Genomic DNA, 17611 nt, shown 5'->3' with positions numbered 1-17611 from the left:
CTACAACGACCCTAAGCAAACAGCCAAGACAACACAGGAGTCACTTCGGGAAAAGATCCTGAATGTTCTTGAGTGGCCCAGCCAGAGCCTGGACTTGAACCCGATCGAACATCTCTGGAGAGATCTGAAAATAGTTGTGCATTGATGCTCCCCATCCAACCTAATAGAGTTTGAGAGGATCACTAGAGAAGATTGGGAAAATCTCCACGGATACAGGTGTGCCAAGCTTGTAGGGTCATACCCAAGAAGACTCAATGCTGTAATCGCTGCCAATTGTGCTTCAACAAAGTACTGAGTAAAGTGTCTGAATACTTATGTAAATTTGATATTTCAGTTTTTTATAACTTAGCAAAAACCTTCATAAACCTGTTTTTGCTGCATCATTATGGGGTATTGTTTTAAGATTGATGAGGGAAAGGGGGCAGATTTCTGTAAACTATATTCTTCCCTCCATCAGTCCTCCTCCTCTTCATCCTCCTGCTCCTCCTTCGCCCCTTCAAAAGAACAGGAGGAAGAGGAGGTAGTGGTAGAAATGGAGTGAGAGGACAACAAGTTATTTATTCTTCTAGTCAGAACTCTGATTCCACAAAGACATGGGGTTGAGGCCTCTGTCGATGGGCTGAAAACTGACACAAAAGATAAAATACACTACATGACCAATGTATGTCGACACCTGCTCGTCAAACATCTCATTCCAAAATCATGGGCAACAATATGGATTTGGTTCCCCTTTAGCTGCTTTAACAGACTCCACTCTTCTGGGAAGTCTTTCCACTAGATGTTGGAACATTGCTGCGTGGACTTGCGGTCACGGATGTTGGGCGATTAGGCCTGGCTCACAGTCGGTGTTCCAATTGATCCCAAAGGTGTACGATGGGATTGAGGTCAGGGCTCTGTGCAGGCCAGTCAAGATCTTCCACACCGATCTTGACAAACTATTTCTGTATGAACAGGGGTATTGTCATGCTGAAACAGGAAAGGGCCTTCCCCGAACTGTTGCCACAAAGTTGGAAGCAGAGAATCGTCTAGAATGTCATTGTATGCTGTAGTGTTAAGATTTCCCTTCACTGTAACTAAGGGGCCTAGCCCGCAACCATTATTCCTCCTCCACCAAACTTTGCAGTTGGCACTATGTATTGGAGCAGGTAGCATTCTCCTGGCATCTGCCAAATCCAGACTGCCAGATGGTGAAAAGTGATACATCACTTCAGAGAACCCGTTTCCACTGCTCCGGAGTCCAACGGTGGCAAGCTTTACACCACTCTAGCCAACTCTTGGCATTATGCATGGTGACCTTAGGCTTGTGCGCGGCTGCTCGGCTGTGGAATCCCATTTCATGAAGCTCCCGACTAACAGTTCTTGCGCTGACATTTTGTGTGGCCTACCACTTCGCAGTAAATATACTGTTGTGGAAATTCTTACACAGGGACACTCAAAGTCAGTCTTAAATGAATCATTGTTTATCGTCAGCGTGCTGGAGAGGTTCCAACCAACTCAATGCACCATAGTACACATGTCAATCAGGAGCTCTGCCTGGGCAGTCCCAGCCGTTGTCATATATATGGCTATACACAGACAAGTTATATTTGCACGATTTAGCATAATTCATTAATCATTAGCATTTTGTTTCATTCAAGTGACAGACCAATACTGGTTCTTAACATGTGACAGACCAATACCTCACGAGGCTTCTTCTCCCTCAGCTGAGACCTTGAAACGGACATATCTTTTGTTCTCTCTCAAAACAAGGTCTGGGCGTACTGCCAAATTGTAGCTAGTGATAGTGAGGACTTAGCCACTTGCATGAACACAGAAATTGGTTTATAGAACAGCACATGACTAGAACACAGAAATTAGTTATAAGAAAAGCACAAACATTACAATTCCATTACAGTACTATATGTGGAAGAGGTGACTTTCACAGCCACAGCTTATAAACATGATTATATTTAGTTATGTTAACCATGCTTTTTCAGAAAATACATGTGTGTGTGCGTGTGTTTTTTAACAAGGTAAATTGACACCAATGGATACCACTGATGGACATGCTCCTAACCTATTTACTACTAATGAGTACCTGGAGCATATAGACAATAGAGCTCAGGTAGCCTATAGAGCGCTATTCTCTGTCTTTAACCTGCAACACTGCCCATCAACATAGCGCGATCAAGTCGACCAGAAAAAAGAGAGATCATATGATTGTCACTAGAATACAGAGTAGTAGTATTTAGTGAAGAAATCCCTCTTTCTTCAACAATCTCTCTTTCTTACTGACTCCCCCATCTGGCTCATTAGGTAAAGTAACCAATCCAATATCGACAGTTTGTTGTCATGTTTCTCCTTAACACCCACAACACAGATGTCTACTGCTCTCACCTGTGAGCACCTACTGGCCACAAAGTATTAACTGCTTCATTTGTAAAACACAATCCGTCTCATACACTCAGTTCCTAGATCATGCTAACACTGTACTGAATGCTTCTGTGTGTGGGTTTATCTCACCTGAAGAAGCCCTTGCAGCCTTCCCGTCATGGCATGTAGCCCAATCTCCACACCTGATAAACCTTGGGCTCCCCATCATCTTCCTCCTCTTCCTCCTCCTCCTCCTCCCCTGCAGAGGTCTGGGAGGGCGTGCAGTCGCTGAGGTCCTTTTTACTCATTCTGACCTGATGGAGGTGCTATAACGGAGCCTGTAAAATGCTGAAATAAAAAGGATAAATTATGCAAATTAGTCATACATAATTACAGTAATTTAAGCACAATAATTTAAGGAAGGGGGGTCATATTATTAACAAATCATGCTTTATGCAAAGCAGAGTTTGTAACAGTTCATGAAATTAGAATACAACTTTTGTATACTTTATGCAAATGTATTACTGAATCCACACACAACACAAAGCAACCCCACCAAAACAATCAGACACAGCATCCCCACCAAAACACTCACACACAGCACCCCCACCAACATACACAGCACCCCCTACCAACACACACACTCACACACAGCACCCCCACCAACATACACAGCACCCCCTACCAACACACACACTCACACACAGCACCCCCACCAACATACATACTCACACAAAGCACCCCCACCAACATACACAGCACCCCCACCAACATACATACTCACACAAAGCACCCCCACCGACATACACAGCACCCCCACCAACACAATCACACAGAACACCTCCACCAACACACATACACACACACACACAAAGCACCCCCACCAACATACACAGCACCCCCTACCAACACACACACTCACACACAGCACCCCCACCAACATACATACTCACACAAAGCACCCCCACCAACATACACAGCACCCCCACCAACACAATCACACAGAGCACCTCCACCAACACACATACACACACACACACAAAGCACCCCCACCAACATACACAGCACCCCCACCAACACAATCACACAGAGCACCTCCACCAACACACATACACACACACACACAAAGCACCCCCACCAACATACACAGCACCCCCCACCAACACAATCACACAGAGCACCTCCACCAACACACACAGCAGCCTCACCAACACACACAGCCCCACCAACACATACACCACATCACAAATAGCCTAACACAGACACACACAGCCTAACACAAATACACACTTCTCACTAAGTCTGAACTGTAACACAGAAGGCTACTCTAATACAGCTTACTTCTAAGATAGGCCTACACCGGAGTTGGATGACATTGGAATGTTATTTTTGGTGTTCTTAAGTTACTCTGGCGATCAGAGGATAAACTGCAGCAAATAATTAGCCTAGGCACAGAAGAGACAGAGTGAGCTGCCTGCTAGTGTTGTGGAAAATGTTTAATCAAATACTTCTCAGATACCGGAGTTTGTAAATTCAATTAGACTTTTATTACAAAAGTAACAGAAGCCCGAGCAGTTCCATGGAAGAACTGCCTCCTCATTCTTAGTGCTTGGCTTTTATACAGTTTTACCCTTACATAACGTCATCACCCCATTTTATTAATCTAATTTTGTTACATAGTTTCCATTCTCTTATTGGCTCAGATATTGGGGCATAGATTCTATTGGTGGCATGACATGCATACCCCTTAGGTAATGTTCCTGTCCAAAGGTCTTTACAAGTTCAGGCTGAGGTTATCTATGTATGACTATTCACGTGTGTGTCCAGTAGCCTTCACAAGATCAGATATGGCCCAGACCAGTCACGTCTTATTAGTTTACCTTGCCTCATCTACACAGATTCTGCTTACATTCTGTTTTTTACATGTCCAATGATCAATTCGATGTTGATCTAGCTTTGTACAATCACATGGGCTTCAGACTTCATTCTGCTTACACATGTCTAATATTTAAACTTATATTGATTATTCTTTCTACTTCAAAGAGAACAGTATATTACATGCTACCACAGGTTTTTACTTGATAGAATAATACCATCAATCCCAAATTAAATTTGCCGCTGGTACAACACAGCCAATGCCGTGCAGCCTGCCTCTTGCCCGGCTCGTTGCCTCAGCGAACGGAGTCAGGCACCCCGACACAGCTAGCAAGCCAGCACTCATCATGGAAATGTGGATGGAAAAACGAGAATTTGTACCAATCCCCTGACAACCCATACATCAAAACGTAGCTATAGAGTACCACAGTATGAATCATAATACGCATAAAACCTAGCAGTCAAAATGGTTCCAATCAATAAAAGTCACCTTGTCCTACACAGTTATCAAAATGTCACGGAAACACAGCCCTTATTTTAAGAGTTTCTAAAATCCCCTATTGGAAAAATGAATGGTGGAAAAACAATTGGAACCATTTCGTTGCCAGCAGCAACACAAATGAGGAAAAAGTCAGTGGTTGTATTCAGTAAAAGTCTTTATTTCAACACCCTGCGGAAGGACCGCAGTTGTACAGGACAAACATACAGGTAAGCGTTTTCAGAATTTACATTTTTACAAGTAGGCTATGGACAATTTGTGGTGACTCACTAGGCAGCTTTAATCGTGGTTACTCACTAGGCAGCTTTCCGTTGACCTAGGTTTAGTCGGGGAAAAAATGTAGTATAAATATCATTGCCATGTGTAATGGAAACGACAGATACAGGAGAAACGTTCTAAAGATCGACAATATTTGTATGTTGTTAACGGGGTGGATTTTTCTTCAGTAAAAATGTCTTTATTACGATGATGGAAAAGGTGGGGTTTTTTTTTATAAATTATGATTGCAGAATCATTTTGAAGGTACAGCACTTGATTTTTGTGTGACGTCATTATGTCCAATGTTTTTATCGACACAAGATAGTTAAATGTGACACGTTTCAGGAAACTAGGCGCATGTCACACGTCACTACTTCACAGGAGAGGCATTTGAGCATAAACATTTATTTTTATTTTATCCAAATGTGTTTTTGGGCATAAAATGCCTTCTGGAACATGTGAACATTCTTGTGCCTTAATAACAAACTTGTATTCCATACTTAAATACAGATAAAATTGTTAAATTACAAGTCTAGTTGGTTTAGCCACAGAAAGACAGGAACCTTCCCACTAGCCATGATTGGCTGAGATAATGGATGGGCTGGACATGCCAGTAAATGAGTTTGGATTGGTCTCCCATATAGTATGCTTCTGTCTATAACGTGAGCTGTTCAGTATGTGTTAATAGTCCTTTCTACCTAACTTTAGCCATCAAGAACTACAACATTTTTTCTACTTTTCTCAACAACATTGATGCCCCGAATTTAGCAGGTGCTATCGACAGAATAGTTGGAAAAAGTGATGGGCTACTTTCTGCACACGCCATGGTCAGTGTGAACCAGTGACTTTACACAATGCTGTCAAAACAAGATGTGGCTACAAACAAAACTGAGTTAAACGGTTCCAGTTTTTTGGGCTTGATTTACGGTTAGGCATAAGCTTAAGGGTAAGGTTAAGTTTAGGTTTCCACATTTTAAGAAGATAAATTGTAGAAATAGGTGGAGTTTATGACTTTGTGGCTGTGGTAACTAGTGACAACCACAGCCTCCCCACACTACTCATGGGACGACATGTTTTGTAGATGGTAGCCTGTAGTAAGAGCCTTTAGTAACATGACCCATACAATACATTTATTTGATCTAGTCAACTTCTGAACCAATGACCCATGAAAAAACATCTTAGACTCAGCTTTTTCAAAATTCTTATTTACTCACTTTATCAAGCACAGCATGTAAGAACAAGCCAAACACAATGATAATTCAATAAAATCTCAGTTTTATTTGAGCAAAAGCATGACACTGAACTCTTTGGAGATGCATTGCTTGTAGAAACACTAAGTGTTTTCTCTACTGTTGAGAAATTAATCTATTCTCAGCTGGTTCTTTTCTGCTCTGCCTCTCCCACCTCCCTGCGCTCCTCCTCTCCCCTGCCTGCTCCCTCCAGCTTCTGTTCGACATGGGTTAGCATCTCCTCCAGGAGCTGGCTGGAGGCCCTGTCCGAGGGCGAGGGGGGGCGCTGGGCCCCAGGGGAGCCAGGAGGAGGGGCCACTGAGCTCTCTTCACCCCCGTGGATGATCTGGTGAGCCGCCTGGAGGTGCCTGCGCTGGCTCTGACGCACTGGAGGAAGGAAGGGGAGGGAGAGAGAGAGGGGAGGGAGAGAGAGAGAAAGAGAGGGGAAAAAGGTGAGAGAGAGAAAGGTGGATGAAGAGAGAGAGAAAGACAGAAGAGACTAAAGTATTATTATGTAATTATTATTGTGTTACTACGCTATCATGTATTATCAGCATGTGATGGTACTGGGTACTTTGGGAATAAACGGCCTACCTCTGTCTCTGACGTTGATCTTCTGTACCTCAGGGATCAGGAAGCTGTACACCAGCTCTGCTACGATCTCCTCTGACTGCAGGCTGCTCCGACTACACACACACACACACACAAGGGGACAGCTTTTACAATGTGCAATACAAAGATACAGAGATACTGTGTGTATGGATGCTAGATGGCGTGTGTGTCAGGGTTTCAGATAGGATAATGTGGCGCCGGACAATTGAGAAATCCGCCGGACCCATATGCAGTGGGTGCATCACCTGATTAGGGTGTCCACCCACAGCGCTCAGAATGACAGAAATCACATTTAGATTATAGTAATTCATATTAACAGAACATGCAAGTCGAGGATGCAACGATATGCAGTCCTTCTTACTGAATTCAGATGTGCACTTTGAAGACGTAAGAATAACTGTCCACATTTACTTTTCCTCAGCCAACAAGACCAGTAACCAACAGCAACATCACCAGCCTGTCAATCTACTATCCCCAGAGGAGAAAGGTTTACATATTCTATTGGTCAGCTTGTCGAGAAAGAAATAGCCTATTCAAACAGACTATGGGACAATAAAAAGCAATGAGCCTGTGCAACAGATCAGAATGTTTTGCTTAAAATGTTGATAAAGTATTATTTTTCACATCATAAGCGATGCGCACAAGGCAGTACTCTACATGCGAATGTTCAGTCCATAATGCAATTAGCTGGAAAACACTGTTGTCTAAAGAGCACCGCACATGCGAGTTGTTTCATGTGACAGAGATGAAAATATCCGTTAGAAATGTAGAATGAGAGGAGATCTAACAGGCTACTTTGAAGCAAGGTAAGACATGCCTCATAATATGTATTAAAATATTCAGGTTTCAAACAATTAAGTACGTTTCCAAAATGCATAGCTGACTGCAAGGTGGTGTGTCACGAACTGATGAAGCTTGCCTTCCGTTGCCATTTGAGATGCTGACACAGCAGCTCTCGCGCTGTCTGACAGATTTTCCGCTCAAAGGCTCTGTATCTGTACGCTGTATTCGTGTGATAAATAAGATACACAACAAATATACTGTAGCCTACACACACCAATTTAATTCCACTAAATCATGCAAATGAATCTATAGACCGATAAGTATGACCAGTCAAATGTATTTACATTGACTGGTATTTCCATCAATGAATAGACTAAAAAAAATTATATCACAATGGTATTTTTGATTATTCTTCTGGACAATTGGCTAGCGCCAATTTTAGTTATCAGCTTTTCTATGTTTTTATAGGCCAAAAGCCAGCTATTACCGGCTAACGGAAACCATGGTGTGTGTGTGTGTGTGTCGTACGTCTCCTCCATGGCGTATGCGATGTTGTTGACCTCCTCTGCCACTCTGCGTATCTCCTGTCTGGCCTGTTGGTCTGCTGTCTGGTCCAGAGTCCCCAGGATGATGTCCTCCAGGTACAGATCTACTGTCTCCTGATGAACCCTCATCACCTACAGGACAGTACAGGCATTACACACACGACACACACACAGGCATGCGCATGCAGGCAGACGCACGCACGCACACACACACACAAACACCTGTTTGAAGATCTCATCCTCCTCTCTACGTCTCCTCTCTTCCATCTGTCTCCGCCCACTCTCCTCGGCCTCTCGGAGGCGCCTGTCTCTCTCGGCCAATAAGGTGAAGGCATGGATCCTGCGTTCCTCCTGTAGGCGAATCAGCTCCTTCGATAGGAAGTCGAGCATGTCTACAAGCTCCGCCCCTGCCACAGCTGCCTGGTACCCCTCCACCAAGGATGCCTGGGACAGGAAGATGGGAGAGTGAGGGATGGGGGAGGAAAGAGGTGTCTGTACCTGTCTGTGTGTTTTGTGTGTGTTTTCTCTCTCACCTTGTGTGTGTGTTGCTCTCTCTGTCTCTGCAGAGCCAGCGTGAGCTGTGTGTCTGCTCTCTGCAGCTCCTGCTCCTCTCTCTGCAGGGCATGAGTGGTTCTCAGCTCCTGGATCAGCTCTAGACGCTTCTCCTTCCCCTCAAACATCTGACACACACACGTACAGATAGACAGCAGCGCACAGAGATGGTATCCCATAACATCAGACACACACAGAGAAACGTTGGTTTATCATAGAGCTTATCATTCTCTTCAGAAAAACACACCTGGTTCTGAATGCTTCTTCCCCTCAGCAGCTTCTGCAAGTAGATGACAGCCAACTCTCTCTCCTCGTCCCCCTGGAAAAACACCGGAATGACAGGGTGAAGAGAGAATGAAGAGATGTGCTACAGACCACATAGTGAGTGAGGGGGGATAGTGTACATCTCCAGACAGTGTGTTGAGACAAACTGTACTGTACCTCAGGGGGCTCGTCCACCACGGGGGTCTGTGGTCGAGGAACAGATTTCTCTGTCTTAAAGAGGAAGCGCAGGGTCTTCTTCTGCTCCACACGAGTCTTCTCCTCCTTCAGAGCCTGCAGATGGAGGGACAAAAAGAGTGTTATACATATTTTGAGTGTGTGTGTGTGTGTGTGTGTGTGTGTGTGTGTGTGTGTGACCTGGTGTGTCTTCATGAGCTCCATCTCTCTGCGTGCAGAGCGTTTAACGAAGCCCTTGCTGACTTTGGGTACGGGGGCTTTGATACATGGCTCTGTCACTGAGACCGGAAGTCCCGCCTCCAGCTCCAGCAGACCTGTGATTGACAGATAGGAAGAGAGCTCACTACCCTCTACCTTAGCAATTTTGATGATCTGGCATTATTAAAACACCATCACTTTGAGATTCAGGGCCTGTATTAATTTTTCTCAGAGTAGGAGTGCTGACCTAAGATCAGGTCCCCCATGTCCATGTAATCTTATTCATAATGATCTTGAAATATCAAACTGATCCTAGATCAGCACACTCAAACCTTCATAGGTATCAAGGTAGCGGCTCTTGACCATGTTGCGTTGGGAGTGGCGGTCAGGGAACAGGCCGATGCGGGACAGAGGGGCGTACGTCTGAGATGAGTAGTTGGAGTAGTCCTTGATGATGTCACGGCGTTTTAGCTTTCCCTCCACATTTTTTCTTTTCGCTGTCAGCTTCCTCATTGCTGAGAGAGGAGAGAGGGAGGGAAAAGAGAGAAAGGGGGAAGGAGAGAGGGAGAAAGAGTGGAATAGAAGGAGAACGATAGAGAGAGTTAATCTTTAAGCCCTACTGTTCTCATCGTATTAAATCAAAGTTAAAGGGAAGGTTAGAGGCTTTGAACACTTATCAACACTTATCACAGTGATTTATGAAATGCAAAATGTAAATACGCAGAATTTCTATGCATCATTGCCTTAGACAAAAGTCAAGACATTGGGTGTTCCTCAAAATGCATTCTACCGTCATCCGGGCACACAAATTGGACCAAGGGAGGGTTGGAGTATGAGTCCAAATCAAAGTTAAAGGGAAGGTTAGAGGCCCCAAGGGAGGGTTGGAGTATGAGTCCAAATCAAAGTTTGCTAAACTGAGCAGGGAGGGCACTTGTCGAATGCGTACTCCGTTTGTACATATTTTTAAGCATGCAACGATGCAGGAGTCAAAGGAAAGTATACAAAGAAATATGACACAACCACGTAAAAAATTACGCAAAATTGATTGAAATCACTGGTAGCCATTATTTGAACTGAAGCGAGAGAAAATACACTCCAACTTCAGAATGAAATGTTGCCTATTCACATCTCATATGTTGCCTGACTACAATATTTTATCTTGATATGTTAATAAATACATGCTGTATTAATTTTGGCATATTTACCTTCCTAGGTACTTATAGATCGCAAGTAAGTCAATAAGGCTAACTGGCTAGCTACTACTCTTTGAGTATATCTTGTTTTGTCTCCATTGCCATTGTCCTAGCTGGAAGACGGTTAAGTGAATGAGTAAGTCCCAAGTCCATATTAAGTCAATAGGGTTAACTGGATAGCTATCTAGCCACGAAGAATTGGTAGCTAACCACATAACATTAGTTTTAGGTTATTTTTGCCTGTTTAACTAGCTGGCTAGCTAGATTATTACGATGTACATATCTAGCTGATAATTATGAAGTAAAACGTTTGCTTTGTGTATATCTTGTTTTGTCTATTGTTGCCATTGTCGTGGCTGGAAGAAGGTTCAGTGAATGGGGAGGTGCAGTGTGAGTTAATACAGTAGGGGGAGTGCGTGTGCTCCTCAAATGTAATATTTTATACATTCTCCACACTCTCATCCTCACAAGAACGTACTCAAAAGAAAGTTGTCGGAGAATGCACTAGGAGCACGAGAGTGTGGAGCACGGTAGAATGCATATTGAGAAACACCCATTAACTTACAGATGATGTAGTCATTGCGTATCTTGCTCAGCTTGCTCTTCTCGTCTCTCTGGTGCTGGGAGTACTTGAGGTCCAGCCTGTCCACCGTGGCCTCTTGCTGAACCTCCTCCCTCTGCCTCAGTAGACCCATCAGCAAGGCCAGGCGAGCCTCCTGCAGCCTGGGGTAGAGGGGGGAGAATGACAGTGGGGCAAGGGGAGGGAGAGCAGGGATGGGTGGACAAGGGCAGGAGGGAAATAATTTTAAAAAGATGGTGAAGCTGCTTGTGTGGTGCATTCCTTCCTTTATTCTCTCGTTCCCTCACTTCTGGATCTCGTCCTCCCTGAAGGCCCACTCCTTCCTCTCCATCTCATCCATCATCCTCTTCCTCTTGTCTAGTTGACTCAGGTCGTCCATGGGGGGCAGGGTGGCCTCCCACGCCCGCTTCACCCTGGTTCGCTCAATCATTTCCACCTCCGCCAGACCCGCCGGAAGACCACGACCTGGGGGGGGGGTAGAGGGAGAGCGATCGGGTCAGATGAGTCAAGGTGATGAGGCTGGGGTGAAGGGAGTTGTGTAGTGTGAGGATGGGTCAGAATGGCCTGTCCTGCAGTATAAGTATTTTTAGAGGTGCAACAGGAGGTGAAGCGGTAGGGTCTCTGAAGCTCGTATGTACCCCATGTCAGTGTGGCCAGTGTCAACAGCTCTGGGCGGGCCGTCCCGGGCCGTACCACGTATTCGGGGGTGTAGGGGTCCGTCTGGGCCTCACTGTCCCTGTAGTCAGTCTGCACTCCCATGGTGCGCTGGAATGGAGTGGGCAGCTGCTCACTACCCCCCTCCACTGTAGAGTATGGGTTAGCTCTGAGTGGAGGGAGGAAGGGAGATAGAGTGATAGAGAAGAGAGGGGTTCCCAATATGTTTACAGCATTTTTCAGGGGACTTTGGCAGCATGACTTACTTGGGCAATGCAAAGACCACATCGGGGGGAACCTGCTGTGCAAAGGGGATCAGGGGGCTGAGGGAGGGAAAGGAATACAAAAAACATCATCAGAAACAATCAATGTTTTACTTTAATATGAGATAAGGCTTCAACACTACACACTCAAACAGAGTCAAATCCATCTGAACTGATACAAAAATCATAATTCTGGTTTTAATTGGTTCTATTTTTTTACAGAGAAAGATCTGCTGGTCTGCTGACATTCTATCCAGTGACCATGCCGCTGGTGCTACAGTGAGGATAATGACGGTTGTGTGATTTGACTCTCATGATACAAATGACCTCTGATGCTGTCATGACTTGATGCCTGAGTCTTCCTTCAGGCCCTGGTGTCCTCTCTGACACCATTCATTCTTTAACCCTTGATCCCACAATGTCCTGCTGCCGCATTACGGGTATGTGCTCTCTCTCACCACTTGAAAAACTTCCAACGATCAATGCCTGAAACACTGCTGTCTTTGCAGCCTCTGACCTGAAACAGAGGACCAGGAACGACCCTAACAAAGAAAAAAACAACAAGACAAACATGGGCCTTAATAATCAAGTAAATCAAGTATATGAAATACAGTACATTACCAAAAGTATGTGGACACCTGCTCTTAAACATCTCATTCAAAAATCATGGGCATTAATGGAGTTGATCCCTTCTTTGCTGCTATAACAGTTGTTGGAACATTGCTGCAGTGACTTGCTTTCATTCAGCCACAAGAGTATTAGTGAGGTTGGGTACTGATGTTGGGCGATTAGGCCTGGCTCGCAGTCGGCATTCCAATTCATCCCAAAGGTGTTCGATGGGGTTGAGGTCAGAGCTCTGTGCAGGCCAGTCAAGTTCTTCCACACCGATCTCGACAAACCTTTTCTGTATGGACCACGCTTTTTGTATGGGGGTATTGTCATGCTGAAACAGGAAAGGGCCTTCCCCAAACTGTTGCCACAAGGTTGGAAGCACAGAATTGTCTAGAATGTCATTGTATGCTGCAGTGTTAAGGTTTCCCTTCTCTGTAACTAAGGGGCCTAGCCCAAACCATAAAAAACAGCCCACAATCATTATTAGTCCTCCACCAAACTTTACAGTTGCCACTATGCATTGGGGCAGGTAGCGCTCTCCTGGCATCCGCCAAACCCAGATTCGTCTGTTGGACTGCCAGATGGTGAAGCGTGCTTCATCACTCCAGAGAATGAGTTTCTACTGCTCCATAGTCCAATGGCAGCAAGATTTACACCACTCCTGGTGAGCTCAGGCTTGTGTGCGGCTGCTCGGCCATGGAAACCTATTTCATGAAGCTCCCGAGTAAAAGTTATTGTGCTGACGTTGCTTCCAGAGGCAGTTTGGAACTCGGTAGTGAGTGTTGCAGCCGAGGCGATTTTTACGCGCTACGCGCTTCAGCACTCGGCCGTCCCGTCCTGTGAGTTTGTGTGACTTACCACTTCGTGGCTGAGCTGTTGTTGTTCCTACAAGTTTACAATTCACAATAACAAGACATACAGTTGGCCAGGGCAGCTCTAGCAGGGCAGAAATTTCACGAAGATACTTTTTGGAAAGGTGGCATCCTATGACGGTGCCACGTTAAAAGTCACTGAGCTCTTCAGTAAGGCTATTCTACTGCCAGTGTTTGTCTATGGAGATTGCATGGCTGTGTGTTCAATTTTATACACCTGTCAGCAACAGGTGTGGCGGAAATAGCCAAATCCACTAATATGAAGGGGTGTCCACATAAATTCATAAACTATATATACAAATGTAACTTGAATCTATCTACTTCAGTATCCAAAGATTTCTCCTCTGTAGGGATAGCACGTGTGTGTCTGTGTGTGTGTTACCTTGCCAGCTGCTGAACTGCCTCTCTGCGCTGCTCTGTGTACCCTCGCCAGCGGCGGTCAATAAAAGCGGGCACAGGGTCAGTGGTGTCCAGACGCAAGACGTAACGAGGGTGGTGAGGTAGGTGACTGAACATGGACCCATACTCTGGAACCTTCCTCTGAGCAGGGGGACATGGAGAGAGGTCTTTCACAGGGTTAGGGCTGTTACAGTGACCGTATTTGGGTTACAGGGTTACTGTCAAATTATTGGGTTAATAATATTAACATTATTTCACCAAGTGTGAATTGAATTTCTTCTCAAAATAAATCCTTGCAGTTATGCATGATATGAAAAACTGTCATGGGTAAGGGTGGTCTGGAAAAGTCCTAGGTATTGCATTAGAGTCATGGACACATGTGACATTACTGACGAATGAAGACAGCGATAAGCATTGATTGTGAATCTGTAATCATATGAAAGGTCATTTGAAAGTAAGTGTTTAGGTCGAGGTTGCTATGCTAGCTAGCTAACGTTGATTAATTTACCACCCGGTCCACTGATGCATGTGCCTTGAAGCTGGCCCTTGCATGGTCCATTTCCCCGGACACAGTATATACGGGGTCTGTAATGCAACATCCACAACAAAAACAGTTCATGTTCGCTTGCAAACTGTCTAGATAATTATTGCAAACAAGCTAACTTACCTAGCTAAAGTTAACGTTAGCTAACTCACCATATAGATAGTCGTGTACCCGCTGTTGTGTAAAACCTTTGTTGGTTTCATTTTGCTTATGAAATGTTCGAGTTACTGATATACTCATTTTTGCACCGGTTTAAAACCACTTCATCTAAAAAATAAATAGTAAGAGGATAGATAGAAAGCTATCATGCAAGGTAGCTAGCTACTGTAGGCAGCTGTCAAACTTCAAGAGCTGGGCCACATCGTAACCATGGAGATTGTAAACTGCCCTTCCTCGTGACGCTAATCATTTTTGCCAGCTTGGGGGCAGTATTACACATAATTGCAGGCTTGTGTTTTAGCCACCATTTCATCACTCTTGGTTAATCATCATTAATTTAAAATCAGATGCGGCTGAATTGTATATATTTTTTAAATTATATTATATTATTGAATAGGCTTCTCTTCAAACGTTTATTCCTTTACATCTGATGTCAGAAGAAGCATACATGATAGAAGAAAACCATACTTGAAGACATTTATATCATTACCAAAAAGAAACAAATGAAAACAAACTATCTTGATATTTTCCTTTCCATAAAGAAATAGTTCTGGACTGTTGTATTTGGGTCATGATGCCTTTGTCTTTCCCACAGTTTGGCTAAAGTAATCAGGAAAGAAAAGCTGTCAGTGCAAAGAAAAAGGAGGCGGAGTGGCAACCAAATGGAAAACATGACTAATTAGGGTTTATGCATCTCTGCAACACCACATATGGCCTTTGTGGCTCATGTGTTTGAAAAGAACAACACACACAACCACCTACTCACCCACCCGAACAAAGACACAGACACACCATATGTTCTACTATCCTTCTGGGGACCTAACATTGATTTCTACTTACAACTCTTCCCCTAATTCTAACCCTAGGCCTAAACCTAACCCCTAAGCTTAAAACAGTTTGTGGGGGAGTGGGAAATGTCCCCACGATGGAACATTTTCTATGTTTTACTGTCCTTGTGGGGACTTTTGGGAATTTCTGGTACGAGGATTGTAATACAAGCCGACACACATTTTTCCACTAACACTTTACCAACAAACGCTATGCAATTACTGTAAATGACAACACATAGTGGTGATCGCAATCAGGGACATCAGGGTAGAATTTGCATAGCCTGTCCACAAGGCCGCGGTCGGAAGTCATCGTTTTGACAGTTTGCTGCGTCTTATTTTATTTTTCAGACATTATAGGTGCTTGTGATAGCTGATTTCAGTCCACCGTATATGTTAGCTCCTTGGGGACTCTCCCCATGTCCATGCAGTTGTATTGTCACTATGGCTTTTGTGATTGTCATGGCAGACTCCACTCAAGGCACTGTGTCAGTTCTGGGAATGGACTGTGACTCTGCCTAACTGACAGGAAACTGCCAAGCTCTATCAGAGTAGAGCAGAGAGCATCCACACACACACAAGCATGCACAACGGTAACCCAAATTAATGCGAGCAGTGGTCATCGTGAATGAGAATGTGTTTACAGCACTGTTAGGTCCAGACTGATCTATAAAGGACCAGTCTCAACACAGACTTGAAACCCTAAAAGAGAACTGAGTGTCAATACATACGAAACATGATGTTTGAAACCTGCTGATTCTAAGACATTGGTTTGAAAAGTGGTCAGCAAGAACAAAAATGAAAGCCAAGTTTACTCTAATGAAATAATTATCTTCATCTGGTTCTGTTGGTCATTGCCTGTATGCATAGAGGATCAAACGATACCAAAAGTACAGCCAAGGAAAGGGCTTAGGACTATATAGTAATGGACTGACGTGTTGGTGGGTATGTGTGCGGTCTACTACAGAAACATTTCCACAGGCCAAATTCCATTGATCAGTTCAGCCACAACAACATTAACCCCACAAAATCAAACCACAAGGTCAGGAGAGTCATCTCTGTAATCACATGGACACACACCAACCGGACAAACAGTTTATGTGAGTGAATGACGTGTGTGTGTGTGTGTTGGTGTGTGTGCGCCATGAGTCAATCAGAGGAAGCTGGGGGAGGAGCTATAGGAGGACGGGCTCATTGTAATGGCTGGAATGGAATCTATGGAACGGAGTCCAACATGTGGTTTCCATGTGTTTGATCTGTTTGATACCATTCCATTAATTCCATTCCAGCTATTACAATGAGCCTGTCCTCCTATAGCTCCTCCCACCAGTCTCCTCTGGAGTCAATATACCATATAACACAATACATTACATGGAATTGAAGTCATATCAGTGTGAGGATAGTGCTTGTATTGTTTTGATTTGATATGCCTATCTAATTTATTTTCAAGCTACTGTACTGCAGATAATAGCCTTTAACATCACTGAGACTATGCACAGCAAATTCTTGTGTAAAAAAAAAAAAAAGTGTGTTAGACAGAGTGTTAAATCAACACTGAAAGTGTTGAGTCTGTGGACCCACACCGGAACAGTGTTAAACTAACACACTGCTTAGTCGCAGAGCTCTCCAACACTGTTCCTGGAGAGCTAACATCCTGTACATTTTCACTCCAACCCTAATCTAGCACACCTTATTCTAATACTTAGCTGGTTTATCAGCTAATGGGTTAGTGTAAAGCCTTAAAGTTGCCTATAAGACAGACTATAGAACAGCCGTCTTTGAAGATGTCAGAGGATTCACCAGCAATTTTAGTGGACACAGACTGTCCACTATCTGAAGCTCTTTTCCATCACACCTTGATCACACCGTTACTTTTTAAACCTGGTCATGAGACTTCTCAATTTCAGGGCAATGGCAACATACTATAATCAAACACAGGGAATCAATTATTATATCATTTATTTGATCCATTTGCAGGCTAGTTTAATATATACATGGTCTGTCTGTGTACCTTTTTATCATATGTTAATGTTTCCTATTTTTAACATTGTGTCAGTATAAAGTGTCGATAGTAAGGGGACTTTTTATTTACTTTTACCCCTCAGAACTACAGCTGTGGATCTCTAGGTCCGTATCCACAAAGCAT

General features: G+C 44.0%; 1 protein-coding gene across 1 annotated transcript; it reads right to left on the bottom strand.

Moving 5' to 3' along the window:
- Positions 1-6242: 6242 nt before the first annotated feature.
- cfap91 (cilia and flagella associated protein 91) lies at positions 6243-14864 on the bottom strand. The gene is made up of 17 exons (XM_036958975.2): positions 14632-14864; positions 14444-14520; positions 13919-14076; positions 12511-12594; positions 12056-12112; positions 11774-11958; positions 11423-11600; positions 11121-11278; positions 9695-9877; positions 9345-9478; positions 9147-9260; positions 8953-9024; positions 8687-8833; positions 8376-8597; positions 8137-8285; positions 6808-6899; positions 6243-6600 (listed from the first exon to the last, which is right to left on the bottom strand). The coding sequence occupies exons 1-17, from the start codon at positions 14717-14719 to the stop codon at positions 6356-6358; spliced, it is 2343 nt and encodes a 780-aa protein (XP_036814870.1). The 5' UTR covers positions 14720-14864; the 3' UTR covers positions 6243-6355.
- Positions 14865-17611: the final 2747 nt, after the last annotated feature.

The sequence above is a fragment of the Oncorhynchus mykiss genome, chromosome 22 (assembly GCF_057628025.1).
Source record: "Oncorhynchus mykiss isolate SJ-2025 chromosome 22, ASM5762802v1, whole genome shotgun sequence".
In the NCBI taxonomy this organism is placed as follows: Eukaryota; Metazoa; Chordata; class Actinopteri; order Salmoniformes; family Salmonidae; genus Oncorhynchus; species Oncorhynchus mykiss.
The sequence above is the reverse complement of the archived record's forward strand: the minus strand, read 5'-3'. Positions and strand labels throughout refer to the sequence as shown.

Coding starts and splice junctions, on each gene's coding strand:
- cfap91 (XM_036958975.2), bottom strand. CDS start 14,719: ATGAGTATATCAGTAACTCGAACATTTCATAAGCAAAATGAAACCAAC. Junction 14,077..14,443: donor ATGCATCAGTGGACCGGGTG/GTAAATTAATCA, acceptor CCCCCTGCTCAG/AGGAAGGTTCCAGAGTATGG. Junction 9,878..11,120: donor ACGCAATGACTACATCATCT/GTAAGTTAATGG, acceptor CTCCTCTCTCAG/CAATGAGGAAGCTGACAGCG.